General features: G+C 52.4%; 11 protein-coding genes and 1 non-coding gene across 12 annotated transcripts; 8 read left to right on the top strand and 4 right to left on the bottom strand.

Moving 5' to 3' along the window:
* The first annotated feature begins 251 nt into the window (after positions 1–251).
* BO95DRAFT_485810 (BRCT domain protein) lies at positions 252–1,698 on the top strand. The gene is made up of 5 exons (XM_025590428.1): positions 252–548; positions 609–845; positions 910–975; positions 1,068–1,171; positions 1,290–1,698. The coding sequence occupies exons 1-5, from the start codon at positions 374–376 to the stop codon at positions 1,638–1,640; spliced, it is 933 nt and encodes a 310-aa protein (XP_025437510.1). The 5' UTR covers positions 252–373; the 3' UTR covers positions 1,641–1,698.
* A 249-nt stretch (positions 1,699–1,947) lies between these two features.
* Positions 1,948–3,110, bottom strand: BO95DRAFT_518293 (snoRNA-binding rRNA-processing protein IMP4). Its single transcript, XM_025591961.1, has 2 exons — positions 3,067–3,110; positions 1,948–2,988 (listed from the first exon to the last, which is right to left on the bottom strand). The coding sequence occupies exons 1-2, from the start codon at positions 3,070–3,072 to the stop codon at positions 2,104–2,106; spliced, it is 891 nt and encodes a 296-aa protein (XP_025437511.1). The 5' UTR covers positions 3,073–3,110; the 3' UTR covers positions 1,948–2,103.
* Positions 3,111–3,323: 213 nt separating this feature from the next.
* Positions 3,324–3,957, top strand: BO95DRAFT_447368 (putative regulator of nonsense transcripts). The gene has a single exon (XM_025587603.1). It carries the CDS (start codon positions 3,720–3,722, stop codon positions 3,936–3,938), a length of 219 nt encoding a protein of 72 aa, XP_025437512.1. The 5' UTR covers positions 3,324–3,719; the 3' UTR covers positions 3,939–3,957.
* Positions 3,958–10,238: 6,281 nt separating this feature from the next.
* Positions 10,239–11,105, top strand: BO95DRAFT_436196 (putative C2H2 transcription factor; the record flags this gene model as incomplete). Its single annotated transcript, XM_025585218.1, has 2 exons — positions 10,239–10,507; positions 10,583–11,105. 2 exons carry the CDS (start codon positions 10,239–10,241, stop codon positions 11,103–11,105), a joined length of 792 nt encoding a protein of 263 aa, XP_025437513.1.
* Positions 11,106–12,168: 1,063 nt separating this feature from the next.
* Positions 12,169–12,240, top strand: BO95DRAFT_t284. Its single transcript has one exon. It is a non-coding gene; the product is annotated as a tRNA-Gly (tRNA).
* A 504-nt stretch (positions 12,241–12,744) lies between these two features.
* Positions 12,745–14,029, top strand: BO95DRAFT_279796 (dual specificity protein phosphatase family protein). Its single transcript, XM_025581636.1, has one exon. It carries the CDS (start codon positions 12,962–12,964, stop codon positions 13,913–13,915), a length of 954 nt encoding a protein of 317 aa, XP_025437514.1. The 5' UTR covers positions 12,745–12,961; the 3' UTR covers positions 13,916–14,029.
* Positions 14,030–14,196: 167 nt separating this feature from the next.
* Positions 14,197–16,626, top strand: BO95DRAFT_518297 (uncharacterized protein). Its single transcript, XM_025591962.1, has 2 exons — positions 14,197–14,955; positions 15,037–16,626. The coding sequence occupies exons 1-2, from the start codon at positions 14,455–14,457 to the stop codon at positions 16,522–16,524; spliced, it is 1,989 nt and encodes a 662-aa protein (XP_025437515.1). The 5' UTR covers positions 14,197–14,454; the 3' UTR covers positions 16,525–16,626.
* A 408-nt stretch (positions 16,627–17,034) lies between these two features.
* On the top strand, positions 17,035–20,754 carry BO95DRAFT_476842 (putative SNF2 family helicase/ATPase PasG). The gene is made up of 4 exons (XM_025589953.1): positions 17,035–17,633; positions 17,729–18,649; positions 18,726–19,464; positions 19,536–20,754. Exons 1-4 carry the CDS (start codon positions 17,514–17,516, stop codon positions 20,426–20,428), a joined length of 2,673 nt encoding a protein of 890 aa, XP_025437516.1. The 5' UTR covers positions 17,035–17,513; the 3' UTR covers positions 20,429–20,754.
* Positions 20,755–20,966: 212 nt separating this feature from the next.
* end3 (cytoskeletal adaptor protein SagA) lies at positions 20,967–23,017 on the bottom strand. The gene is made up of 3 exons (XM_025587604.1): positions 22,652–23,017; positions 22,227–22,461; positions 20,967–22,086 (listed from the first exon to the last, which is right to left on the bottom strand). The coding sequence occupies exons 1-3, from the start codon at positions 22,889–22,891 to the stop codon at positions 21,329–21,331; spliced, it is 1,233 nt and encodes a 410-aa protein (XP_025437517.1). The 5' UTR covers positions 22,892–23,017; the 3' UTR covers positions 20,967–21,328.
* Positions 23,018–23,168: 151 nt separating this feature from the next.
* Positions 23,169–24,694, bottom strand: BO95DRAFT_447374 (mitochondrial K+-H+ exchange-related family protein). The gene is made up of 3 exons (XM_025587605.1): positions 23,880–24,694; positions 23,763–23,818; positions 23,169–23,706 (listed from the first exon to the last, which is right to left on the bottom strand). The coding sequence occupies exons 1-3, from the start codon at positions 24,314–24,316 to the stop codon at positions 23,369–23,371; spliced, it is 831 nt and encodes a 276-aa protein (XP_025437518.1). The 5' UTR covers positions 24,317–24,694; the 3' UTR covers positions 23,169–23,368.
* Positions 24,695–24,830: 136 nt separating this feature from the next.
* On the top strand, positions 24,831–26,751 carry BO95DRAFT_447376 (phospholipase D regulator). Its single transcript, XM_025587606.1, has 3 exons — positions 24,831–25,380; positions 25,457–26,318; positions 26,384–26,751. The coding sequence occupies exons 1-3, from the start codon at positions 25,110–25,112 to the stop codon at positions 26,406–26,408; spliced, it is 1,158 nt and encodes a 385-aa protein (XP_025437519.1). The 5' UTR covers positions 24,831–25,109; the 3' UTR covers positions 26,409–26,751.
* On the bottom strand, positions 26,562–27,780 carry BO95DRAFT_447377 (cupin domain-containing protein). Its single transcript, XM_025587607.1, has one exon. It carries the CDS (start codon positions 27,281–27,283, stop codon positions 26,744–26,746), a length of 540 nt encoding a protein of 179 aa, XP_025437520.1. The 5' UTR covers positions 27,284–27,780; the 3' UTR covers positions 26,562–26,743.
* Between the last annotated feature and the right edge of the window lie 10 nt (positions 27,781–27,790).

Consider the following 27,790-nt stretch of genomic DNA (forward strand, 5'->3'; position numbering starts at 1 on the left):
TATTTATCTTCTTCACATGCATACATCACCATCTTGTGAGGTTTATCTCAATCTTCGGGTTCTGACAATATCCTCTCGGGCCTTGGCCACATCGTAATTGCCTGATGGTCGAACTTAGGGCCAACCATACCCAGATCTCTACTCATATAGTCTTGATTTATCTCTACCTCCCACTTCAATATCCTACTCATTGATCTCCTGGTTGATATTTCTCCTCTTCTTTCTCCTCATTTACATACTCTCCTCTGCTTTCAAATCACCAGAGAGCCAATATAACTTCACTTTGCTATCTCCTTCATGTTCCTGCCTCTGATGCACTGAACCCTCCCATCCTAACTCCTTCCACCCACAACACCTCAAACAGCCCGAAATCATGGGCAAGACATTCCACAAGATCCACGCCAGCTCAGCGGGCAAATTTCCCAAAGACGGAGACAAAATCCCGCAATGGATCCGCGCCAACGGAGGCGAATACCATTCGACTATCACCCCGCAAGTGACTCATCTCATCACGACTCTCGAGGCGTATAAGAAGAATATCGCGCCAGGTACAGTGCACCTCTTGCTCCTAGCACTTAACGCAACTGCTGTCTCTAATGTTTGACCAGTCCGCGAAGCCAAGGCGCTGAAAAACATCAAGATCGTCACCTTCGACTGGCTGGAAGATTCCTTGCTCGCCAAGGACAAGAAGCCAAAACGGGCGAATGAATACCTCCTGGAAACGATTTTAAAGGGCGAGGAGAAACGGAAAAGGAAACCAGCTCGAGAGGCGTCTCGGACCACAAAGTCGGTAGACGCTGCAGCGGCCACAACGCGGAAGGCTGGTGCCGCGAAGAAACCCGCAGGTATGCCCTCATCTTTTCTCCTCGCGAGTCGTCATCTTGTTCCAAGCCACTGATGGTGAGATAGGAAGGATCAAGAATCCAGACCCTTTCGGAAAGGCGACGGCCAAATTCAAGGCTGGAGCCGCTGCGGGTGGGTGGAATATACTATATATCATCAGGTGATGGTAGACGGATGTCGTGGCAGAAGCCTATCAGGGTACTAACGCTCGACTGGACTCACAGCTAAGTATTGCATCTACGTGGGCGAAACAACAGGGATCAAGTACGATATACCTCTGGTGCGGTTCATGGCCTGTAGAAGGTCGAGAGAGAAGATCCGCCTCAAGGTCAGTCGGTCTATCTACGAATCTTCAGTCATTTTTTGTTACCACCATGAGAACTGCTTTATCAACAATGAGATTCGCGAGCAAGGAAGCTGAGAATGTGTGACCCTACCTGCTTTAGGTATACGAATCCAAGGCCGAGCCACACGTTTACGCTACGCGCATGGAATACAGTCGCACCGGAGCAACTTGTGCCCAGATGTTGACACCTCTGGGAACTAGTTTGAAGATAGCTATGGATGCATTCGAGGCAAAGTTCATGAGTAAGACCGGAGTAGCCTGGGCTGATCGGTCGAATGGGGTTGCGCCTCCTCCGAAGATGGACAAGGAAGGCAATCCGCTGCCTGCGGACAAGGGGTGGTATTTCTTTGAAGACGGCCAGAGCATATTATCCCAGTACCTTCATTCTCATACCGCTGTCGAAGACCAGGGGCATGAAGTCGAAACAGCAGGTGGGGCCAGCTTGGTTTGATAGGCGCAAGGCATTGCTCTGGGCACTGGAAATCGAGCAGAACATAATGGTCGCAGGCATTGACTATAGTCTGAATACCACTGGGGAGCTTACTCCCGGCTAGGTCAACTCAGTTCTAAGTGGTGCTAGATGCAATGGAGAGAAGCGGTGCGCTGGGTGGGCTTTGATTGCAGAATTGGTGATCATATTGCAGTTTGCCCTAAAAAGGCACCCATGTAACTACAGTTATATATGCTGCCGAATCAGTGAGCGCCTCACCGAATTATTACACTGGGCCAAAAAAAAAGAGATGATGAAGATGATTTATGTTCTTTCAGATGGGTATACAAATAGCGACCTAAAATGCCAACGGTGCGAACATACGACCAGGAAGCTCCTTCTAACACCTCTTTGCGCCAAATCAAACTTTTCCTGTAGCCTTTCGTGCTTGACAGCGAAAATGCTAGCTGACCGATCCTCATGCTCAGAGATAATCCTTCTTCTTGCTTGTCCTCGTGTATTGCGTGAGGGCCCATTCCACATCACCGCTAGATCCCTTCTCCAGGGAGCCTCCACGGATCTCGAACAGCCTCATGGTCATGCGAGGGCCAACTTCCGCCAGCTCCACATCCCGATATCCGGTCTTGACGAAAACGTGGTGTCGCACCTCGATACTGTCCTCCTTATTCACGAAGCTGACGACCCGATTGCCAACCTTGCCATCCTCGCGGGGCGGGAACAGGTGCTTCAGGATTTGCACCACACGGAGACCCAGCTTGGTTGTAAACCCCTCGAAGACGAGATGCGGGTAGCTCTCGGAGACGGTTCCGCGAGCCGCGTCGGGGATATCGGCACGGAGAACGACATTGTGAAGGGAGAAGCTGGCCGTGGGGCCGTGTGGCAGGTGGGAGATGGTCATCGCCGTAGGCGTACCACGGTGTTCGTGCAGGAGGATCATGTCGGTCAGCGCTGCGGCGGTCGCGCTCGAGACGAGATCGGGCAGGACGAGATTACCACGGTTCAGACGGATCGCGGTGGGCAGGAGCAGACGGATTTCTTTGGCGAAGGTACCGAGGCGGACAGAAGGGCTGCGAGAAGTTGTGACAATAGGGCGAGGGTCGGCGATACCCGAGGTGAGCGCATATTCGTCGTCCAAGTCCACTTTGTCGGCGTCCTTGTCTGCACTGTCTAGCGATTCATCGTATTTGTAGTCTTCGCGCAGGGATTTGTCATTGGCGATAGAGGGATCGAGGGGTTTGCCGGAGGCCAGCGACGCCTTCAGTTGAGCTCGCTTTTCGGCGATAGAGGCATCGCGGAGGGTTAGAGCTCTCCGGTAGAGATAATCTCGTCGCTCACGGGCTTGACGGCGCTGGAGGTGAAGTATGTCAGTATGCTAGATATGAAGTCGCAAGTAACTCAGCAGCTCGAAAAAAGAGCACAAACGTACCAACATCTTGAGTGTCCAGCCTGTATTTGGGGTTCTGATACAAAGATCGGATAAGTTATCGAATGATCGAATGCGGCATGCCGCCCATCTTTTTTTCTTTCCTAAATTGCCGCTCTGGTCCGCCTTGGCCACCGGACTGTGGAATTTGGCGGCAAACAATCGCCGATAACTTGATCGAGCCCGATCGCATACCACCCGCCACTTAGTCCTCCGCTTGACAACATTACGCCTGGTCTAAGAGGGCAAGCCGATACACTTTCCTGTCAAGTAAACTCAGTGGCGGCAGGAACTCGCTGTGACTGAAGGTTTGACTCCCCTGTGTTATGCGCAAGTGAATTCCGCTTCGCTAAGACCACTGCACCTCTTCTCTTCTCACTTCCCTCTCTCTTTTGCCCCTCTACCGTGACACACACTGACAAGTTGGGAGTCGAGATTATTAAGAACAAGCTGACTCGCGGACTTTTGTAGTGCCACAGACGACGGGCTTGTCCGCTGCACTCATTTAATCCCTACAACCCGCCGTTCTTGTATCACCTTCCGATCTGCGGCGGCCGAAAGGTATCTTTCGCTTCTTATACATTTGCTATCCTGCGCCCACACATATCACTGCGTCTACGACCTCTATCAGCGATTCTTAACACCAAACGCCAGCTATGGCTGCACCGGTCGATGAGAGGATTGCTGCAGACCTCGATGAGTCTCATCAATTCCGTCCCCGGAGACATGATGACGACGACGAGGGTTCCGACCACCTAGGAGATGATGATGCTGAAAGCACCGCCAGTGCTACTGTCGCGGAGCGTAAGAATAACGAAGGACACTTCGATGAGGAGAAAGAGCTTCCACCGCATGCGTGCTCGTACGTGTCTTAAAAGACCGCCCCTCATAGCTCCCCTCTTTGCTAATATGAGCTTGCAGGTATTGCGGTATTCACAATCCGAGCAGCGTCGTGAAGTGCCTGGCTTGCAGCAAATGGTTCTGCAGTGCTCGTGGTAACACATCATCTTCTCATATTGTCAATCATCTCGTTCGAGCTCGTCACAAGGAGGTCCAATTGCACCCCGCCTCATCGCTCGGCGATACCATCCTCGAGTGTTACAACTGCGGCACCAAGAATGTTTTCCTCCTCGGTTTCATTCCAGCCAAGTCCGACACCGTTGTTGTCCTGTTGTGCCGTCAGCCATGTGCCGCCATGCCTTCCTCCAAAGATATGAACTGGGATACTTCTCGGTGGCAGCCTTTGATCGAAGATCGCTCGTTTCTTCCCTGGCTTGTGGCTGCTCCATCCGACCAGGAGCAGCTTCGCGCACGCCACCTTAGCCCGCAGTTGATTGCTAAATTGGAAGAGATGTGGAAGGAAAACTCTCAGGCGACCTTCTCGGATTTGGAAAAAGCCACAGCCGTGGACGATGAGCCCGCACCTGTTCTATTGCGTTACGACGATGCTTTCCAGTATCAGAATATCTTCGGGCCGCTAGTCAAAATTGAAGCAGACTACGACCGGAAACTGAAGGAGTCTCAGTCTCAAGATGGATTGATTGTGCGCTGGGACCTCGGTCTTAACAACAAACACCTAGCCAGTTTTATCTTGCCCAAACTCGAACTCGGTGATGTGAAATTGGCTGTCGGTGATGAGATGCGCTTGAAGTATAGCGGTGAATTGCGTCCGAAGTGGGAAGGTGTTGGATATGTCATCAAGATCCCGAACAACCAGTCTGATGAAGTGACTATCGAACTGCGGGCCAAGGGTGACCACAAGTCCGTGCCTACCGAATGCACGCACAACTTCACGGCTGACTACGTTTGGAAATCTACCTCTTTTGATCGCATGCAGCTCGCTATGAAGACTTTTGCTGTCGATGAGATGAGTGTCTCTGGTTATATCTTTCACCGCCTCCTTGGACACGAAGTTGCAGCTGCGCCTATGAAGACCCAGATGCCCAAGAAGTTCAGTGTTCCGGGACTCCCAGAGCTCAACAACAGCCAGATCAATGCGGTTAAAAGCGTGCTTCAGAGGCCTTTGAGTCTTATTCAAGGACCGCCCGGAACGGGTAAAACCGTCACCTCGGCTACGATTATCTATCACCTTGCCAAGATCAACGGTGGTCAAGTCCTGGTTTGTGCGCCCTCGAACGTTGCTGTTGATCAGTTGTGTGAACGTATCCACAGAACTGGTCTCAAGACGGTCCGTGTGACTGCGAAGTCGCGAGAGGATGTTGAATCTCCAGTCGGATTTCTTTCTCTGCACGAGCAGGTTCGCATCAACGACAGCAACATTGAACTTATCAAGCTCAACCAATTGAAGGCTGAGCTTGGCGAATTGTCCAGTCAGGACGAAAAGCGACTCAAGCAGCTCACGCGTTCCGCAGAACGAGAGATCCTCAACAATGCCGATGTCATCTGCTGTACCTGTGTCGGTGCTGGTGATCCACGTCTTTCCAAACTCAAGTTCCGCACTGTTTTGATTGACGAATCGACTCAATCTGCTGAGCCGGAGTGTATGATTCCTTTGGTTTTGGGCTGCAAGCAAGTCGTCCTTGTTGGTGATCATCAACAGCTGGGTCCTGTCATCATGAACAAGAAGGCTGCCAAGGCTGGTCTGAATCAATCGCTCTTTGAGCGTCTTGTTATCTTGGGATGTTCTCCTATTCGCTTGAACGTTCAATACCGCATGCACCCATGTCTTTCTGAGTTTCCTTCGAATATGTTTTACGAGGGTTCTTTGCAGAACGGTATCTCTCCTCTGGACCGTCTTCGCCGTGATGTTGACTTCCCTTGGCCCATCCTTGATAACCCTATGATGTTCTGGTCAAACCTGGGTAACGAAGAAATCTCGGCCTCCGGTACTTCCTATCTCAATCGCACTGAGGCGACAAACGTTGAGAAGATTGTCACTCGTTTCTTCAAGGCCGGAGTGCAGCCCCAGGACATCGGTATCATCACTCCCTACGAAGGCCAGCGTAGCTACATCGTCAGCTCCATGCAGGCCACTGGCACTTTCAAGAAAGAACACTACAAGGAGATTGAGGTCGCATCCGTCGATGCTTTCCAGGGTCGTGAGAAGGATTTCATCATCCTTTCGTGTGTTCGTTCAAATGACCACCAAGGCATCGGTTTCTTGAGTGACCCCCGCCGTCTCAACGTCGCGCTCACTCGTGCTAAATACGGACTGGTGATTTTGGGAAATCCCAAGGTCCTGTCGAAGCATCCTTTGTGGAACTGCCTCTTGCAACACTTCAAGGAGCGACATTGTCTTGTTGAGGGACCCTTGTCCAACCTGCAGGAATCCCTCATCCAATTCAGCCGCCCGAAGCAGGCATATCGTGGACCCCAGCGATTCCAGATGGCGTTTAATCATGCCTCCAATGTGACCAGTGGATTGATGACAGGGAAGAATGGCCACCGCAACGAATTCCATGATACTGGATCCGTTGTAGGATATATCCCCGATGATGTTTCTTCTGTTCATTCATCTGCTCTTGGTGGTGTGAGCATTCCTTCCGGCTACCCGCCTATGTTTCAAAACTTTGCCGACTCGTGGCCGGCCCTCCCCGGCGGTCGCCGGGCCAATGGGAACCGGATGAAGGGTGCCCCTAGTATTGCTGGAGAGTCCATCGCAGCCACCGAGTCTGATGTCACGGGCAGCATCATCGACGGAAAGACCGCCGATCAAGGGGGTGTCAGCCTTGCTGGTTTGAGTATCAACGACATGACCAAGCAGCCCAGTCTCAGCCAATCTGACCGTCTGAAGCGTTATGTGGAGTCTGGAGGACGTGAGCCTTACAAGCCTGGTGTTCCCGACAACGGCAGCATCTTTGGAGGCAGCTCGACTAGCATTCGTGTCACCCGGGGTGTTCCAGGGCACATGCACGACGACGATGATACTCGCAGCGTCTCGACTGCTTTTGCCAGCCAGATTGGGGGAAACTATGATTGATTGAAGAGGTCTTGGCAAGTTCAGAATCGGGAGCTGACCCTGAAGCTTCTACGGTCATCCCCACAGACTTCGGAACAGCCAGTCGCAGAATCGACTGGACTGGCTGTCCTCGGACAAGACTCGATGTCCTGGCGCTCCACATGGCCTTGGCGATATTCTCAAGGAAGGGGGATCCCCTGTGCTTTCTAGGGCAGCTTCAGTATAAGCAGACCCTCAATAATAGGAGACGATTGCGACATCCTCGTTCTCTTTTCGGCACTCTTGTCGGTAACGGATGGAAGTCTCGAGTTTCGAAATGCTGCTACCTGTCCACCGTAGCGAACATCGGTTCTCGTCACACTGTGGTGCAGTCCTACAAGACCCTACCCACGGTATGTGATAGGCGAGGGCTGTATGAAATATCTCGTACTATGTCTCATGGATATCATTGATATTAGTCGCTCGAAAGAGTCAGCGGTATGTCATGTCAATTTCTCCGCTCACGGCTGCGCTCGGGAGTTACGAGGCAACCAGCCAGGCCTACCATTATCGCGGACGAGGTGGATGAAGGTTTTTCAAAACCACCAATCCTAGTCCAACGTCTCTTTGTTTACTTCCGCTAGCATTGCTTTACATCGCTTATTGTCGTATTTCCAACCCAATCTAAAAAAAACTCATATGCGAACTGTGCCATTATCATGGCGTGCGAGGCTATGTCTGTTAGTTGAAGAGGTGATGTGCATACTAGCATAACACTTTGTATCGTAGCTTGGTTTCCATGATGCAGTCCGACCATTCTGATCCGGCACCTTCGATTCTTTGACTCAACCCAAGAACAGCATAGCCACATAGCGCCCTTGATCGGCGGAAGTAGGAACAAAAACATAGTTGAGAAGTAGCAGAGCTCTGATAGGCATCCGTATTTCCAGCGTTCTTCCTTGCCAGCTGCTCAGCATCATAGGCTTATTGGTATATAATTGTCTAGGAGCTCTCATTAATAGCTTGGATAGGCGTGCGCGTAATAGCTTCATATGTGAGGACAGGTCACGACGGCTCAGGTACGTGAAGTCGACAGAACAACAGTGTGAAGTAGACACAAGCTACTCTCCGCCCTGATCCACATAAGTTCGAGGGCAGAAGAGACATCCATATTTCACCTTGCGCAAGCAATCCTCGCACAGTACAGAAACTTTTGAGAAGATAGTTATCAGAGCCTCGTCGATCAACCTAAATATAACTACCCGGTGCTTTGAAGGCTTGTCCTAGCGACGGAGATAAGAGAAGGATCAATTTAATTCACTGATTCATGTAGAGACAACGATTAAGATGAAGGTATTCTCCATGGTGTTGATCGTGGCAGGACTGCGCCACTAATGGCGATCCATACAAGTAACTTGGGTATACGTATGTAATCCCGGACAGGGCCTAAGTCTGTCTATCTTTGCAGGCTCGATAGGCTCATAAAATCGAGATGCCTAATTTTCCTTGTCTGAGTAACAAGAATTATGAGAAGCCACTGAGAACGAACATGCAGATGACGCAACTCCTTGACAGCTTTTGTGGCCATGCCTTGGGAGAAGCATGAATGGCTGGTTTGATCGGCAATAGGTATATACGATCGATTATACCCGATACCGGCTACTGGACAGCCGCTTGCATAGACGATATACTTTATTGTGCAGGAATCGAAGAAGGACAGGGAATTGTCTTGGGGCAGGTGAGCAGCTTAGCTGACGAAATTCCTGGATGTTTAATAACGCAGCTACATGATGTGCGTAGGGATGAGCTGTATTGCCGATGAATCTACCAATGTAAGTAATGTGCAGTAAGTTGACTAGTACCCTGCGCGTCAAACAAATCAGCCAGGACAAGCCGCGCCACGATCCCTGCTTGTTTCCAAAGCGTGGAGCGTAGCGTCTCAGGTGTCTATTGAGCCCCTGTCTTTCAAGCTTGATTGGTGTATATGTTTTCTTTGAGTCTGGTGTGGAGCAGCGCTTAACGGTCTCTGTGCCTAATGGATGGAGTGGCTCGGGATTGGGCGAGAAAACGCAGTATGCTACTAGGTATGTGCTCCGATGCCGCAGGAGGTTTGGGTACCTAAGGTAGTAAACTGCCTGGGTGAGAGATATGATTTCAAGCGAAATCTTGGCACGGTTGACTTCAGCGAGAGAGACGGTGCAGATTGTATTGGGGAACGGTTTCCAAGTTCATATTCTCTGTTGGCAGGTAACAGTGGAGGGTTGAGGACTCCAGTTGGTTCAATGTATCGCCAGCCGAGGCGCCCTCGATATGTCGGAGTTTCCTAAAATAGAAACCTTACTTCGCCACATCAGTTAGGCAGTGTGGCTGAAGCATGACCTGCACGTGCCGTAGTGATTGCCAGGCAGCAATGAGGCACGCAAAATCTTTCTTGCCTGGTATGTGGCGGCTCGTCAGTAAACCAATTGTGAGTAGCAGTACTGTAGTGAGGTGCGTACAGTAAGTACAACCAACACCTCAGCTTTGGCCTGGGTCGACCAGGAATGAACAGTTCGGGCTTATCCTGCCGATAAACCTCCCTTCCCCTCGCTTGGTTGCCTGATGTTGACTTTCTGCGTGACTCACTAGTCGCAGCCTAAACAATCTCTCAAAAGAGTTTGCCATCAAGATTTTTGGGTGATTCGGCGCCTACCAATACAACTAACGCCAACCTATTGTGTACCATTGTCTGCGCCGGACAGATATAACGCGTCTCTGATCACACCACGTGTGCAAGGCATGTTGAGTTGATATTCCAAGTACCGGTCAGAATCAGTAAGCCAGAATAATCACAATAGCAATAATCATAATTGTCTACACTGTCTACATACATGAACCAACGTTTCGCCCTGGTTAGGTTGTGTTTGTTCTCCCATCCCATCCCATTCCGTTTTCTCGCTGTTCCAGTGGCGGTTTGCCAAGCCTCCAGCTGCTTAGTCACTCGATGCCTGGCTTAGTGTCCTAAAAATCCTGGCAATCCGCCCTTCCGAGTTAAGGAACCAACATCCATCCTCCAGCCAGTGCCACCCGACTCAAACTAGGTCGAACCAACTCGATTTTATACCAACTTGCTTGTGCTTTATTTTGCTACCCCTAGATTTTGTTACTTACTACATTCCTTTTTCTATTTGCTCGGTCATATAGACCTTGGTCTCGGAGTCTCTCGGTTCAAACTTTTTCGATTCCTCCTAGGGACATCTCCGCCCATCTCAATTGACGGCGGGGTTGGAACTACGCTATGGGTGACGGTTCTGATTATCCTAGCCCACGAAGTGAAGGTCCCGGCGGACCTACCTCAGTTTTAGTCGCTACCCAGGAACCGCTTGTCGCAGCACCCAAGATGAACGTGAACGAACAACTCCCACCCAATTTCATGGAAGGGGCGCGTCCGCGACTGTCGGTGAGGCGAGCGCGGGATCCGCCCAAGAACTCTGCAGGCCAAATCTACTGCGATCACCCGGAGTGCCAACAATCGCCTCCCACTTTTCGCCGTCCATGCGAGTGGAAGTAAGTTCTTCTCTTCTCCCCTTTGGAGTTCTGTTGAAGGACCGGAAATAGAATGCTAACAGGTCATTGTAACAGTAAGCACATGGACAAACATGACCGCCCCTACAAGTGCATGGAACCCGGGTGTGACAAGATCCAGGGATTCACGTACTCAGGCGGTCTATTGCGGCACCAGCGCGAGGTGCATAAGAAAAACATCAACGCCAAGAAACCACTGATGTGTCCCTACGTCGATTGCAATCGCAGTACAGGAAACGGGTTTACGCGCCAGGAGAACCTGAAGGAGCACCTCCGCCGTCGCCACATGCATACCGAGAATGGTCCTGCACCAGATCTACCTCCCATCCCGTCTCCGGATGATCTGGAAGACGCCGCAGCTCTTGGCGTGCCTCCTACCTTGAAGCGCAAGCGCGATGCTATCGATGAGGATCCTACCTTGGATCTCTCCGAGGATTCTGGGAACGGCGTCACTCTCCGAAACGAGCTCAAGAGACTGCAGCTCGAGGTCCAGGAAAAGGATCGCCGGCTGGAAGAACTCGAAAGGATTGTCGCTGGCCTGCAGCAAGCTATACCGCAGACCGCGACCTCTCAAGGATAGATGCCCCCGAGGCAAAGACTCTCTACGATTTACATGTTTCTAACCCCCACCCTCTCAATCCTCTTTTCTCCATCTTGTCCGTGTCATTCTTTATCCCAGACACTTCCTTGATGCTTGAAATCTCTCTTTATTTATGGTCTGCACTATGTGGTTTGCATTCGATGGGCGTTTTCATATGCAAAGTACGGACCTTGGGTTCGCGCGATTCTGTCTACAACATCAGTGGGAGGTTCGTTCATATGGTTGGTCTACATCTCAGAATGCATGGATAAAAAACTCAGGCAGCTCTGACGATATGGCGTTTGCTCGAGGTCGAAGATACAGACCAGGTGGTGTTCTAATGGTTCCTACTCTTTCTTTATTTCCTGAAATATACCCAGGCGTTTTTCAACCTAAGTTTCCTTTGTCACTCCCAGTCTATCCTCATGCTGTTGTCTCTACTCCGGTGCGTAGTTATTTTGTCCATGTTGGGATTCCAAAGGAGTCGCATTCGTTTATGATGCCTGTCATAATATCCTCAAACATATTATTACCTCTAAGTGGCTTTCGAGGATTCACGATCCATCTCATCTCGTAATCATTGGAACCGACGCTGCGGCATCGAACCCCAGAACTCCAAGCCACGGCGCAATCATAGTGGTGTTGGTGTGATATACGCACATACTCGCCTCCTTCGTCTAGCATATACAAGGCGCTGACTCGCTGGGCTCACGTGGCTGACAACTCGGTGTATTGTCTCTCTGACATTCAGCCTCGTGACATTCAGGATCCGCAGTTCCCAGACCGTCAGGAACCCGGCAAGCATACATCTCTCACACAGGATAAGGCTTGCTTCTCTCTCGTGATTCTTGCTCTGACTCATGTGCTTCCAGCCCCGCCTGATAAAGCGCAAGCTGGCCTTGCAAAGAAGTGCAGCCCGAGCTATGGTGACTCATGCCATGTAAAGAGCTGCCGATGTTTGCTATCGAGTTACGCAAGGATTCATCGATGGATGGTGTAGATCCAACAAGCTGATGTTTTGGCCGTTGGAGAGCCATAGCTGAGTGGCAAATGTCAACCAACAGCATCGTTGGTCAAACGGTTACGATACTTGTCTTCCAAACAAGTGGCCCGGGTTCGACTCCCGGACGATGCAATTAACTTTTGCGGTGATCCTGTCTCAGCTCGATTTTTTTGTGTAACTCACCATGGCTGGTGAGGGTCTGGATTGGTCGCGCGCACTCGTCTCGTTGAACTTGAAGTCATTGCTAGTTTCTTTTGAGGAGATGACGTGCTTGTACTGTACTGTACGTCGGCGGGGATGCGTGCAGGATCGCCTCTTCCTTACGTTGACATATAACCCCGCCCTGCCAACGTCAGATATGGATTGTTGTGATACTCGTAGTTCACTTACCCATCTGCTGAGTCAGTTGACCAAATGATTGGGCGAGACTCCATAGGGTAAATATTCCACTACTATCCGATCCACGAGTGTGTCTGTACCGTACCTGAAAGCAGAGAAGCCAGCCACTTGCACAAAGGCGGTGATGATATAATGAACAGGAGACAGGAAGAAGGGAGTCAATCAACGGAATCAAGGCAGTCCGAACAGTGAATGGATGGACCTTTCCACACTTCATGCGTACCTCTCATACTAGCGTCTCTTTGTTCTCACGACTCAATGCTTTTGGTTGAGCTTCAAATCAGAACTGTTCCATTCTCCACTCTCCCGACACAATCTAACCCCCTCTTCTTCTGATGGCTGTGATCACGACTTGAGAACAAAACAAGAGATCAACTGAAACATTCAAAACAAAATTCAGAATCGCTCACTAGGTTTCTCTCTCCTGGCCCAAAGGCTTAGGTCTCCGGCAAGAATGGCACTGACATCGTCCCTGGCGGAGGACGCGACGTCCCAAGGTGTCGGTGCTCGGTACACCCCGAATCATGAGTACAGCCTGGGAACTCGCAGGCAGAAGACCGACCAGCCCACGGTGTCTTACGAGGAATTCGATGTTGAAGCCCATGCACCCGTCAACGCCGAGAACCATGCCTTCCAGGCGGGCGAATTCGTGCCTGACGGATTCTTCAACCGAGTTGGTCCTTTGTGCTTCACCATCCCACCTCCAATGTTTCAGTGGTCCTACGAGATGCGCCGGCAAGCCCAGCCGTTGCTACCATTTCTCTACCTGGGTCCCTGGAGCTGCCTCGCCGACCGCGGCCGACTCGTGCAGGAGGGAATTACACTTCTCTTAGCCGTGCGGGACAAGCGACTCGCCATGGCCAGCCTGATCAGCGGCAGGCGGGCAGCGGAAGCTCTGCAGATAGAAGACGGCACCGTTGACTTCGCAGACAACCAAGAACTTATCACGATGCTGCCTCGACTCATCAACCACATCAACGCTCATGTCGCTTCATTCCCCGCCACTGAGCCGAGCGGCCATGCCCGGAAGAAGGTCCTGCTCTTTTGTGAGACGGGGAATGGTCCGTCGGCCGTGGTTGCGATCGCGTACCTGATGGTGATGCTCAACATCAGTCTGCCGCAGGCACTGCAGTATGTCTCCGCGCGCCGGTTCTGTATCGACATCGATGATCCGGCGTCCCAGCTGTTGTTGTCCTTCGAGAGCATCCTCGATGCCAAGCGGGATGTCGAGGAAGCTAGACGGGCGAGCGAGGCAAAGAATACTCCGGTCAGGGGTGCGTGTAGAAAACGGGATGCCGGTGAATTCGATATGGTTGAAGAGGATGGTTACGCTATGGGGTTGGAAGCGGGGGAGGCGGCGGATGGGAGCAGACGACCCCTGGCTCCCTTTGAGGATCGGTCAGGATGACATACATGGATGTGTTTCGCGGGCAGAAGATAAGATATCAGAAGATGATGTCAAAAGATGTCATGGCTCAATGAGAACGTTTCCCCGAAATCTCGCTAGTATTTGTGTGTGTGTGATACTTTCTTAATGAGTACAATCTTGCAGCTTGCCTCTTTGTTACATGACCTGAGCAACACCTAGAAAGGAAATAACGATGCCTATGTGGCTTGATGGCTGGAGTTGCTTAACTCCTGCTCAGCAGGTACATGGTAATTGAACTGGGTGAGAGTTCGAATGATGTTCTCTGCTGCTGGTGAGTGGAAGCCTCACTTCACTATCTCATGTTTTCCTCTTTCTAAAAAGGGAAGCCTCGTTCATTTGGTCACTGCACCGAATCACCTCACTCTCATTCACCAGCCCTCCACATGCCTTGGGACTCTCTTCTCTTTTGTATTCCTTGCCTGGTATTCGACTCCGATACACCTCTCCGTTTTCATCATCTTTCTAATTCTCTTTATCACTTTCACCCTCATGTCTTCTTCACCTGACGCGGCAGGCTCATGATGAGACTCCGCGAGACCATCCGTCTGCCCAATCGGCTTAACGAAGAGGCGCACACTTACACAACCACAAGAAGAGCGCCACGCCGAGTCATCAGTTCATATCAGTCCAGGGCCGATACCTTCAATCCCAACCTCCCCCCTGCGGCTTTCCCTACCTTGGATCGACCGCGCCACCCGCAGCTTCGCACCGATGACCCGACTCACGAGGGCAAAGACAATGGCAGTCGCAAGCGCTCGTACGACTGCATGATCAATAATGCTGATATCGATGGCCCGGTCTTGGAGACGGCTGCGGAGCCCAGAGCTGAATGCGAAGAGATACCCGTCGAGCAGATTGATAACTTGATTGTGAGTAATGGCGAGCTCAATCCGATCTACGTCAAGAACATGGCCATCATGGCTCAAGCAGAATCGGAGAGCGCGACGTTCGAGAAGGGTATGGAAGACAGTGACACGGACGAGGAAGAGGATGACGAGCCTGTTGTTGAGCCACTTACGGTAAGATTCCTATATATCCGGGGGAAGGGCCGGATTCAGAAAGCGGAAGGACTAACGCGACGAGTTGATCTGACGTTGCAGGCTTCCCAATGGCGCGATCTGTCGCCACAAATGCAGGTTGAGGTCTTCGAGAATGTGGAGGAAAGCCATAGTCGACCGGCCAGGATCTTGCTTGGGATCTCAGAAGAGGACATGAAGGAGCTAGAGCGCAATCGAGGACTTCGCGCGAAGCAGTTGGAAAAGGAAGACAGGCTCCTAGAGGCAATGCGTGGGAAGCAGCTCGGAGCGATCCTTCGGACCAACAATGTCACCCCGCGAGCCACTCAGGTGCAGCCGAAAGTGGCATGCCAGATGATTCTGCGCCAGTCTCTTCGCAAGATTAAGCGGGCTATCGAACCGGATTTCCTGATCTGTCTGGCCGATGAGGTACTCCGCGCTCGAAGGTTCTTACTGAAACGTGAGATGGATGGGGAGCTTGCAGGCGATTGGAGGGGCTATACGACCAGGTTGCAGATCTCGGCTGATGACTTGTGTCGTGGGTTGGCAAAGAGCACTGTCCCCGAGCCTCGTCGTTCTGATGCTTCTGCCATGAACTCCACGGGTGGTGATGCAGTCGATAACACAGCGTTGCGAATGACCGATAGAACCTCGGCTCAGGTATCCGAGATCAACGGCATTGGTACAAAGTGTCCATCTATGCTGAAGGATATCTTGTCATGCCAAGGTCAAGTCAAAGATCCTCCTCGATGGCTACTTCTCAGTCATCGGGATACAAGCAAGAACTATCACCATCCCAATCGGGACAATCATATTCATACTCAGCTTGTCAGCGAGGAAAGGTTGGCTCAGAGAACACATCCCGAGTTGCAGTACATACAACCAAAGAATATCTTCAAGGAGTTCCCTCCGCTGAGTTTGGTCTTCTTCGAGCGTTGTGATCCAATACTGGCCACACGAAAAGGCGACACTGCTACAACGTCCGGCATGAACGAGCGCCACCAGAGATATCCTGACGCCTCGACTGGAACATCGCAGAGAGCAGCTGGTGGGTCCGTGTCAATTGGTTCGGGCCACTCCGGTTGGATGAAGCGCATGACAGTCTCCATGCGTATCAGAAACCACATCAACGGAATGGTGAAAGAAGCACACAAAAGAATGTCAGAAGGAGCAGCCGGGGAAGCCCAGCAAGAGGAGCCATCTAACTGTCGCAAATTGTTACCTGAAGATATATGGACCCCTCCTACAAGCCCTTCTCAAGTGCTTCGCACGACAGATTTTCTGTCGCTACAAGATGACGACAACTATGCCTTCGCTGAAAGCGCGGAATTTCCGGGAATCGAGGACACACAGGCAGAGTCGTCTGATGGCGTGATGGACGACATGCTCGGTCAAGATACAGGGGCGTCATCACATACCACATGCGAGTCAGATCCCGTTTTAAAGACCAAGAAGCAATCGAACAGCGCCAAGCCGGACGTTAGTACAAGGTCTGAAAGCGAATCCGTCGGAAGTGATGCAGATGAATATGATACTGCGGATGAAATGGTCCTTGTACAGGTACCAATCTAATCGTGGTCTGCAGATGGAATGGAGCCCCAGCGAGGTGACTGCGGCAATCAAAGGACAGCTCCGTCTGGTCGTATGACTCGATGTTCTATCCCAAGGAGGAGGAAGCGAACTGTAAGAATAAGATGTCTGTGGTCTATGTACAGTAGAGATGTAGTTGAAATCTAGATGACAATGTCACCGATACATGATTGAATATCATGCTTGCCAAACTAATCCACATGCGTGTGTATAGCTCAACTGGGCAATTCGAAATCAGATCATGGATGGCTATACTTCCCTATCATCTCAGCAGTCGTACGGTTAAGCAATTGAACTCGAAATTGCCCTGCAGGAAACGGGAAGCTTAGCCTATCTTTCTTTGCATGTGACTTTGGCGGCATGGAAGGCAAGAAGCCTCAGGCAAAGAAGAAAATCAATCAAAAGATGGTCCGTGCTCCGCAACGCGCCTTTCCGCGTCTCCTCCGTAAGCCTTACGCCCACCCATTCCGAGTCGTCACCACCACGATTGGCTTCTGCAGCATCGCTGTTTCAGTTTTGTTTCTCCTCGAGTTGGTTGCAATTGTCTAGTCCTTGCAGAGATTTTGTCTTGCGCATACCACCACCTTAATTCGGTCCGACAGAACCCCCCCCTCCCCCGACCCAAGACCATATCGATCACTCCCCGCGCGCGTGCGTGCGCCACAGCGGCGAATAGCGGAGAGAGAACCTGACCCTCAATTCTAGCTACATAATCCACAGGTTTTTTTTTCCTCTTGGGTGGCGAACTGATACCTTGCACGACCTAATTCTACGTACGATTTTCGAGATTCATTGGGCAGCACAGAGGATACTCTCATATTTGTCATAATATCTAATTCATCGCGTACTCGCCAACTCGCCAACTCGCCTACTCGCCTACGGAAGCCGCTTGCGAACTCGACGGACGCCCATTCGCTGTTCATTCACCAAAAGACAAAAAGGAAGGGAGGGCAAAGCAAGCACCAAGCAAAATGACGGACACGACTGTCGAGCAGAATGGCAACCCCGGTTCCGGTCCCGGTCCCGCGGAGGATCTGGAGGGCATGGATGTACAGGCGAAGGCGTTGATGCATTTGTTGAATACGAGTGAGGTTGGTTTGCTATCCACCTGTTTGTTGCTTCGCGCCGGGGTTAGTTTTGTTGAAAGGGGTTTTTCTCAGGCTGACTCTTTTTTGGGGGAGGGTAGGTCTTCGTGGCGATTATGGCGGATAGGATGAAGAAACAGCAGGAGGAGGCGAGGGCGGAGGCTTTGAGGGTGCAGCAGATGCGAGAGCTGGAGCAGGGGCGGGAGCAGCAGGGAGGAGCTGCGACGACGGCGAAGGCGGCGAAGGCTGGTGGTAGTCCGGCGCAGCAGGTGAATGGTGCGAGGGCAACGAGGCAGACGCGGACGAGTGCGAGGCAGGCTGCTAATTCTAATCCGAGTGAAAGTGGGAGTGCGAATGGCGCTGTTAAGGCGGAGGAGGAAGGTGGACAGCAACAGCCACCGCAGCAAGCTACCAAATCCAGGCGAGGACGTGGGCGGAAGCCGGCTGCCACTGGGAACACGATCTCGAGCTACTTCCAGAAGGCGGATGTGAGTGTTGACCGGGAGAAGCCCACGGTCCAGGAAGCGTTGGAGCATGCGGCGGATGAGTACGAGGCGAACCCGACGGCCTTGGGCGGACAGGAGCTGGTCGCTACGCAGCAGCCGGAGCTGGTGACCGGGGGTCGCATGAAGAAGTATCAGCTGGAAGGGCTGGAGTGGCTGAAGTCGCTGTGGATGAATGGGCTGTGTGGGATTCTGGCCGATGAGATGGGGCTGGGCAAGACGGTGCAGGCGATCTCGTTGCTGGCCTTCTTCAAGGAGAAGAATGTCTCCGGCCCCTTTCTGATCGCGGCCCCCTTGAGCACGGTGAGTAATTGGGTGGATGAATTCGCCAAATGGACGCCGGGCATTAAGACGGTCTTGTATCATGGGACCAAGGACCAGCGTGCGGAGCTCCGGAGGAAGTTTATGAACATGCAGAATCAGAGGGAGATGGATTTCCCCGTGGTGTGCACCTCCTACGAGATCTGTATGAATGATCGGAAGTTCCTGGCGCAGTATCAATGGCGCTATATCATTGTGGTATGTTCGCATTCTCGTGACGGAGCAGGGGGGAAGTTTTAAGGGGAGTTTTGTCTGACATCAAACCAACTCGCAGGATGAGGGACATCGCCTGAAGAACATGAACTGCAAGCTCATCAAGGAGCTTCTCACCTACAATTCGGCGAACAGACTACTGATCACCGGTACCCCGCTGCAGAATAACATCACGGAGCTCTGGTCATTACTGCATTTCCTCCTCCCGGAGATCTTCAACGACCTGAACAGCTTCCAGAGCTGGTTCGACTTCTCCTCCATGTTGGATAAGAGCGGCCAGACGGATGTCATGGAGCGCCGGAAACGCACCCTCGTGTCGACCATGCACTCCATCCTGAAGCCCTTCCTCCTGCGCCGCGTGAAAACCGATGTCGAGACTTCCCTCCCCAAGAAGCGGGAGTACATTCTGTACGCGCCGTTGACCACCGAACAGAAAGACCTCTATCGTGAGATCCTTAATGGCACCGGCCGGCAATATCTCGAGGAGAAAGCCACCGAGCGTTTGTTGGCCCAGAACGACAGACTGTCCCGCTCGCAGAGTCTAAAGCGAAGCGCGGAGGCGAGCGAAGCGTCGTCTCCCAACAAGAGCCTCAAATCAAGTCGTGCTTCCACCCCGGCCAGCGGAGGTCGGGCAGCAAGACGCAGCAGGGGGCCGCAGAGCTACAAGGAGCTGAGCGATCGCGAATTCAACACGAAGCTGCGCAAGCTCGAGCAGGGTTTGGAGGAGGATCTTGACATTGACGAACCCAGTGAGACCGAGCAAGAGGAGTTGGAGAGGGCCAAGACCATCAAACTAGCTAGTATGTATCACCCTTCTCCGCTACATAAAATTAGGGGAATTCTTTTCTGATACTAACCTTGCACCTCGCAGAGCGAGAAATCGCGCAAAAGAAGATGCAGAACCCAGTCATGCAAGCGCGCCTTGTCTGCAACTCGCCGCACAACTTCTACTGGCCGTGGGGCAGCAGTGACGACCCAACCGCCCTCGACGAGACCCTGGTCACAGCCTCGGGCAAGATGCTCCTCCTGGACCGCCTCCTCCCCGCACTGTTGGGGAAAGGCCACAAAGTCCTGATCTTCTCGCAGTTCAAAACCCAGCTGGACATCCTCCAGGACTGGGCGACGCACCTGCGCGGCTGGCCGTGCTGCCGCATCGACGGCGCCGTCAGCCAGGAGGACCGGCGCGCGCAGATCAAGGCCTTCAACACCGACCCGGACTACAAGCTGTTCCTGCTGAGCACGCGCGCCGGCGGGCAGGGCATCAACCTCGTCGCCGCCGACACGGTCATTCTGTTCGACTCGGACTGGAACCCGCAGCAGGACCTGCAGGCCCAGGACCGCGCCCACCGCATCGGCCAGACCAAGCCCGTCATCGTGTACCGGCTCGCCACCAAGGGCACCGTCGAGCAGACCCTGCTCGAGAAGGCGGACTCGAAGCGCCGCCTCGAGCGTCTGGTCATCCAGAAGGGCAAGTTCCGGAGTCTGCTGGATTCGTCTGCCTCGGCCACCGCCGGGCTGACGCAGTCCGAGATCGAGGATCTGCGCAAGGCCCTCGGCGAGGACGAGTACGAGCGCTTCGATCTGGGGACCGGCACCGATGCCTCCGCCATCCTTTCGCAGGCCGATCTGGATGTGCTCACTGACCGCAGTGAGGAGGCCTACGCCCGCGCCGAGAAGGGGTTGGACGCCCGTGGTCGCGCGTTCATGGCGGTCGAGACTAAGCGGGATGGTAGTGGCTTGATGGAGCAGCTTGTCACCAAGTAATTCTCCTAAATCTTCCGCCTTGGTGTTTGGCTTCTTTTGCGTCGTCGGAGTTGGTTGGAGATTTACATGTGTATGTATGTATATGTATATATATGTGTGTGTGTGTGTGCGTGTGTGTGTCTGTGTGTCTGTGTGTGTGTGTGCGTTTTCAGCGCGTCTTCAAGCGTGGTGCTCTGCCTGGTTTGGGATGGGCGATGGATGGGCTTAAAAATAGACGAGGTGGCGTAATCATTTGGGAAAGGGAGGGAATATTTGTTTTCATTGGGTCTTCTTTAGAGGGAGTCTTGTTTGGGATATGGTACTGTGAGTTACTGTACATGTATGCGTTTTAAAGTATTGAGTGAGAACAGCCTAGGTCTTTCGAGTTATAACTCAAAATCTTATCGATATAGTATCTGTGTGGTATGTTGTAACAATAAAATATTACTTCTCATTTCTATCAAAGCTAACAAACAGGTCTATAGTTTCTAATATCGAGAATTACATAGTCTAAAACGAACAAAACTTATACTAAGGGTATAATATCTAGTTAGAACTAGTGAATTAGTGCAGCGACATGGAATCAGCAGCTGGTTTTTGAGCTGTCTATGTATGTGTATCACAGGCCCTGGTTGGGAAGCTGGAACTTGGACTTGCAAAAGTAAGAGAAAGGCAAAGTGGAACAAAGTTCAAACATCCATTTATGCGCCTGAGCTCCTCGCCCAAAAGATATGAAAACTAAAATGTGACAGACGAATTGGCTATACAGTGCCCAGCGTGGTGACGAGACTCGAAAGGGGGGCAGAAAACAAAGTCCCGCACCAATAGCAGCAAGGTAGAAGATTATATTCAAAGAACGAAGAGAAGAAACACAGCTGAAAAAGGGGGATAACGCCGAGTGACAACAAACAGATAGACAGACTACCGGGAGACTTTCTGCTCCTCGATCTGCTGCCGTAAGTCGGCGAGCACCTCCTTCCGCTGCGCCAGGTGCGTCTTCAGACCCTCGACCTGCTCGCCCACGGCGTTGACGTCCTCCCGCAGCCGCTCGGTGTCCTGGCCGTCCTTGGTGCGGCCGGCGCCCTCGCGGAGCTCGCGCAGTTCCCGCTCCTTGAACTCCAGCAGCTGCAGGGCCTCCTTCTTGATGAGCACCCAGTTGGGGCGGCCGTCGTTGCGGGGCCGGTCGCGATCGCGGCGGCCCTCCGACGCCTTGCGCGCCGCGTCCAGCTTGGCCTCCAGCTCCGCCAGCTCGCGCCGCAGCCGCACCTTCTCCCACTCCTCGTCCTGGATGGTGTCGCTGAAGTCCGTGCCCTTGGGCGTGTACGAGGTCTTGCCCCCGGCGCCGAGGCGGCTCAGGTACGTGTCGCCGAACTTGGCTTTCCGGCCGGTCGCGGTTTCAGTGGTGTTGTCGCCGTTGGCGCCGCCGCCCCATTTTTGGGCGGGCCGCACGTTGTCCAGCTGGTAGTCGATCTTGTTGTTCTCGAACGAGGCGCGCAGCGAGGCCGGGATGGTGCGCGGGATGCGGAAGCCCTCGTGGCGGTAGTTCAGGATGTGCAGGAATGCAAGGGTGGCGTCTTTGTTGATCGCGGGGGAGGCGGACGGGTTGACGAGGTTCCATGCCGAGCGGATGTCCGTGTCCGGCACGTCTAGGGAGTCATACAGACCCTGTAATGATTCGACTAATTTGTCCCGGGGAAGTCATGTTAGGGGTTCGTGAAACAAAGAATTGCGAGCGCTCTCAACGGTGGATAAGGCAGGGAGGGATGGGAGAAGGAAGAGCATCATGTGGAGCTTCGATCATTAAGTTGGGGCGACGTACATGTGATTTCACCGCGGTGGTTCTTGTTTGCAAGATAGATCTCCTCGTATTTGGACTTGTCCGCCGGGTTCATGTACCATTCGAAGCCATCCTTGAGACCCGGGGTGTCGTCTTCATCCTCTATCCGTTCGAATTGTTCCGGACGGTCGCTTAGTGCTCGCGTTGCTTGGACTAGATGGGCTTTGGATTCGGGAACGAGCCAGTCGGGTAAGACATTAGGTACGCTTTGCAGTTCCTTTGGAGAGATGAAATCACATCAGCAGGGAGTATGTGGTTGTGGTTTATGAGCGTCAGGGGGTGGTGGTGTGGAGAGTAGTCGCGGGTGAAGTGTATGCGGCCGGCGGCCCTCGGGGAGGGGGGTCTCCCCCGTACGGGGAAAGCCACCGCAGCAACAGATGCGATGGAGAGGGAGGGAGCTCACATACCCCGTTTACAAGGTCAAAGATCAATCGCATGGCAACACAGAACTCTTCAAAGTCCAGCTCGCCATCTCCGTCGACATCAGCCAGATCCCAAACCTTCTCGAGTTGGTCATCGCGAAGCCGGCTGTTCCTCAATACGGAGGCGGCCTGGGAGTTGTTTAGGCGCGGCTGGCCGCCTGCAAGCGATGCGAAGATCTCCCAATATCGTTCGATTTCCCATTGCTCAATCTTCTTATTTGACATGGTGATTGAAGGAGTATGTACTCAGGGGATTGGTGAGTAAGAATGAATGTAACACGCAAGCTGAGCAAGCAAGCGACAAGAGAATGACGTGAATGAGCGAAAGGGAGTGAGTGAGTTGAGTTGGATGATGTTTGGTCGTTTCTCCGAGTCGGGTGTCCCGCAGTGGCTCGAACCATGGGGGTTGACCCGGAACAAGTTAGTTCCGTTCGGAGCATAGAAGTACAGTACAGTAGATGTAGATGTAGATGTAGTTGGTTCACTGGACAGTAACGTTATCAGCTCATTCAATTCTCAAATACATTGCTCATGCTCTATAATGTTTATGTACTTGTACCCGAATCATGACTCCACACAAGAAGGTGAACATATAAGAGCCCCATTCCAAGGCCCCGAACCATAACAACCAGGAAAACACCCTCGAGCACCTTTTAGATATCAGAATCCCTTCTCTCCGCGATAGCCCCCCCTCCCCCCCACTCATGCATCCTTTTCCTTGGGAGGACTCTGGTCCTTATCTCCTTGATCATGCGAGCTTAATTGTTCCTGCACCTGCACGATAGCCCTTTCTGCTTCCAGAGCCAGGTCTGGTGCGTCGAGAATTGTTGCCAGTTTCTTCGCATCGCTCATGCGGAGTAATAGTTTATCGTCACTCCTCTCCACGTCCTCCACCATCTCAGAATGGGGCTTGTCCACCTCTGTGCTCTCCAGTGCATACGAAACTCGTTTAGCGTAGAGCTTCTCTAGCGCAGGGTAGGATATGGGGTTCAGGAGGTCTTTCTCCAGGAGGAACTCTAGATGCTTGGATCCATTGAGGGCTAGAGGCTGATTAGCTTATGATTTGTGGCGTCTGCAGGGATGGGGGGAAGCCGACCTCGCCAATGCGACCATCCGCGGTACACCAGGTAGAAGAACGGAATATTAGGTATGCTGCATGTAAAATCATTAGCCCAGAACCAATACAACTCTGAAAGGGTAGAGGGATACATACACCGGAAGGAGCCCAACTGGGATTGTGAGTGGTGTCGCAAGGAAGCTCCACCACATCCGTTTGCGATGCAAGTCTTGCCTCTCGGTCGCGATGGCTTGTAAGAGGGAGTGAAGCTTCTCCGATCGGACTGCATTGCCGGGGAAGAGTACATCCACTTTCTTTGTCCCGTAGGTCTTGTCAATGCGCTGCTGAGAGCTCAGCGAGGGGATACTCTTGAGACCCCATTCTTGGTAGGGAATTCGTTGTTGCACCCGATTGCCCCAGGAGACCAGGTGCTTCTTCCAGCCTTTATCTGCCTCCTCCCACTTAGCCCATGTCTCTGCCGCCTTGTTGGTGATTTTGTCAACAATTGTGCGCTCCTTGGACAATTCTTGGCCGACGGGCCGAGCGTAGATAAGAGCTCGTCGCGTCGATATGGGAACAATGAAGATTCGCATAGCAATGACTGTATTTTTGCAGGCGTTGTGTGATTTGCGATTGACGTGTCCGAAAAACGAGCAAACGCTGGGAAGCGTACAAAGGATTGCTTTGTGTTTTTGTAGTGAGCTGACAGGGAGCTTGACTATCGATGGCTGAAAGGAAATGGCCGATGAGACGCAGTGGGTGACAGTCGCATACCTCAATGAGTCCACCGAGAGGATTATTTATGGGAGAGAGGCAGTGTTGGGAATTGGCGGGATTGCTAGTAATGGGGGTGAGCTGATTGTTGGCCACCGCAAATGGTCCTGGTGATGGTGATGGTCGTGATGGTTGAATCCGCCTCCGCCTCCGCTGCCGCGGTGCTCGTCACTGGAGCAGGTGCAGGGCCGACGTCATTCCGCTCCCGGCGAGACTATTACAGTACGGAGTAGTTACGAGCAGGAACCATCACTAAAATCTAGTTATTCACGAGGTCTCGGGCACTAAAAACTGGAGCGCTCCGATTCATGGTTCCTTTGCCGAACCAGCCCCCTCTCACCTCCCCCCCCCCCAAGGGCGAGCGCTTCTTTCTCTCCCCACCACCCACCACCTCTTTATACATCACACGGTGGGTGTTGTCTATTTTCTTTCTCAGCGGATGTTTCTATTCTTTTAGCGAGAAAACGGGTGTCTCAATTGCAGAGCTAAGGCGCTGTGCCCGCTAGGAGTTCCGAGGAACATTGGGGCGATGCAGACTGGACCCGCCGTCTTCCCCCTGCTTCCGACAATCCGACGCAACTTTGCCTGGGACAGTCGCTGAAATTTAAGGCAATGGCCCACGATGTGCGCGACAGCTACTTTTTGCAGCCACCAGATTCAGGCTCGGTTCCGGACGAACAGCTGTCGGAACAACCTTCCACCACGGAATGGATGTCGGCGCAGTCCAACCCTTCCGTTGGCGCAGTAAACAGCGACCATGACCTCGGTCACAATGAGGATGCGGTAGACCAGTCTGCGGGGACTTCGCGCTCACCAGAGAGTACTGTGGTGGGAGACACTGAATTTGGTCCAATAATGGGAAGGAAACCAAGAACATTGCCAGGTAACTTGAGCATGGATCCTTCTACTCTCCTCCCCTAATGCAGTCCTTGCTGACTTTGCACCTTCGTCTCGTGTAGCCTGGATCCGCTCGGTAGAGTATCCTGAAGAAGATAACGACGTTCCTGCCACGGCTAGCCTTATTCCCTCGCAACCCGACGACGCCGTTGTGGCGCAGCATAATCACTCCCCTTATGCGACAAGACCGAACCGCCCGAGCCGAGCCGACGATGAGGATGATGAAGAGCAAGGGGGCCCTTCCCGACGCGAGTCTCGCTGGAAGAACTTCTCGAAGGTGATCGCATATCCTCGTGAGCCGGGCGTGGAAGAGAAGTCTGTAACCCCAGAATGGTTGAACGAGAACCTTGGCGATTTCTCGCAGCCGTGGCGAGGACAACTCGCTCCAGATGAGGATACCGAGGACCCGCTGAGGATGAAGCGACGCCGGCAGATCTGGTTCAAGCGCTTTCATAATACTCTTCTCAGGAGTCCTATGGTTCCTCTTATCTTCAGACTTACCGTATGGTGCTTCTCGCTTACTGCCCTGGCACTAGGGGGCTCGATCCAGCATCTATCGGGTCAATATAAACATCCACAGGGCCCATCCGCGCTCATGGCCATCATTGTTGACGCGGTGGCTCTCGTATATCTGATCTATATCACCTTTGACGAATATACCTCGAAGCCGCTGGGCCTCCGGTCTGCATCCGCCAAAGCACGGCTGATCCTGTTGGATATCTTCTTTATTGTTTTCGACTCGGCCAATCTAAGTTTAGCATTCGAATCCTTGTCCACTGTTCAGGGTGCATGCACGTTGAATGAAGTCAATCAAGAGATCACACCAAAGAATGACGCAATATGCGACCGACAAATAGCTCTCGCGTGTGTTCTCTTGATTGCGCTTCTGGCCTGGCTTACAACATTTGCGATCAGTGTGCTCAGGTAGGCCAGCTTCTACCCCCATAACGTTTTTCTTCGAATGCTGATTATTCTAATTTTCCTGATAGACTTGTCGAACGTGTGGCTTCTTGAAGCACTTGGCAGGGGTTTGGTTCTCCTAGCAACTTTCCTTACCTTTCTTTCTCCATTATTCACCTATACCCACCTTTTCTTCCTTTCTTCTTGTCTACTTCGGGTCGCTGCTCCTCATGCCCATGTTTTTACCTGATAACATTCTATTCTTTCCCTGTTGGTGTTGTTTCCCCTGGTTTGGTCATCTGTCAATTGGGTTAGGCGAGGCGTTTATATGTGGCATGCTGTGCGAAGGCCCTGGCTTTGATACCGATAATATATGCATTACGGCCGATTTACTCGTCAATGGTAGATGTACATATACTGCTAAGCCACGTGCTCACGCTGGGTTCAGACTACACGTGCAAAACCGGTCCATCTTTGCCGTATAAGGGATCTCCATGGAACCAATCCAATCGCTGAATATTCTTCGTAACCCTGTCTGCCTCGGATTGTTCGCCGTAGCACATATCCCACTGTTTTTGAGTCGGATAGGCACCGACCATCTTGAAAGGTCCTTCGTCCGTGCCCAGCTCGTCCAGGAGTCGATGGCCCACACCGGCGGGTACTATGATCAGGTCCCCTCGTTCGACGGTTGGTTCGAAGCACTCGGGATTGTCTTCTCCACCAAAACAAAGGCGTGCACGGCCGGAAACCACTCCTAAAACCTCGTGGGTGGTGCTGTGGAAGTGCGTTTGGCGATACATAGAATAGACCCACTGCGACGTGACCTCGCCTACATCCTCGAAATGTGCTGCAAGGTCGCTAGCCGACGCGTCGAATGCTTTGTGGTAGATCATGAGTGGCTTCGACTGTATGGATGTATTCGGAAGACCCTGCCACTGAGGGATCTGGCGGTAGGTCACTTGGACGTCAGTGAGCGGCTTAAATGACATGATTGCGCCGGACTTCTGGTGTGGCACGCGATAAGTGATGCGCGAGTTCGGCTGGTGCGGAGGGTGTCTTCCTGATTAAAAAGGGCGACCGGCATTCAATTTGAGCTAGACATGACGTCATTCGTAGCGCACGAAGTGGCAGTCTCTCCTGATACTACCAGTACTCAGTAGCAAACATGTTCGCCTGCGACAACAATGGTCATTGTCCTGTCTCGGAAGGGCAGAGGCGTTTGAGCATGGCGCTCATGAACAACAATCTGCCCAGAGAGCTTAAAATTTAGGCATGCTACAATGCAGCCAACTCATTCGGATGGGGTTCCACGTCCCACCCTAGGCAAGCATGCCATGTCGGGGTGCCTGATGTGGGTTTCCGTCAGAGTAAAGTAGCCGCATGAACAAACGAGGAGTTTTCAACAGTAGAAAATCGATCTTCCTGGTCATCTTCCTGACAGTTTTTTTCAAAAAGTCAGTTCACTCGATCAGGCAGTGGGCATAGTTACCGCGGGC

This window comes from Aspergillus brunneoviolaceus (genome assembly GCF_003184695.1).
Source record: "Aspergillus brunneoviolaceus CBS 621.78 unplaced genomic scaffold BO95scaffold_87, whole genome shotgun sequence".
NCBI lineage: Eukaryota > Fungi > Ascomycota > Eurotiomycetes > Eurotiales > Aspergillaceae > Aspergillus > Aspergillus brunneoviolaceus.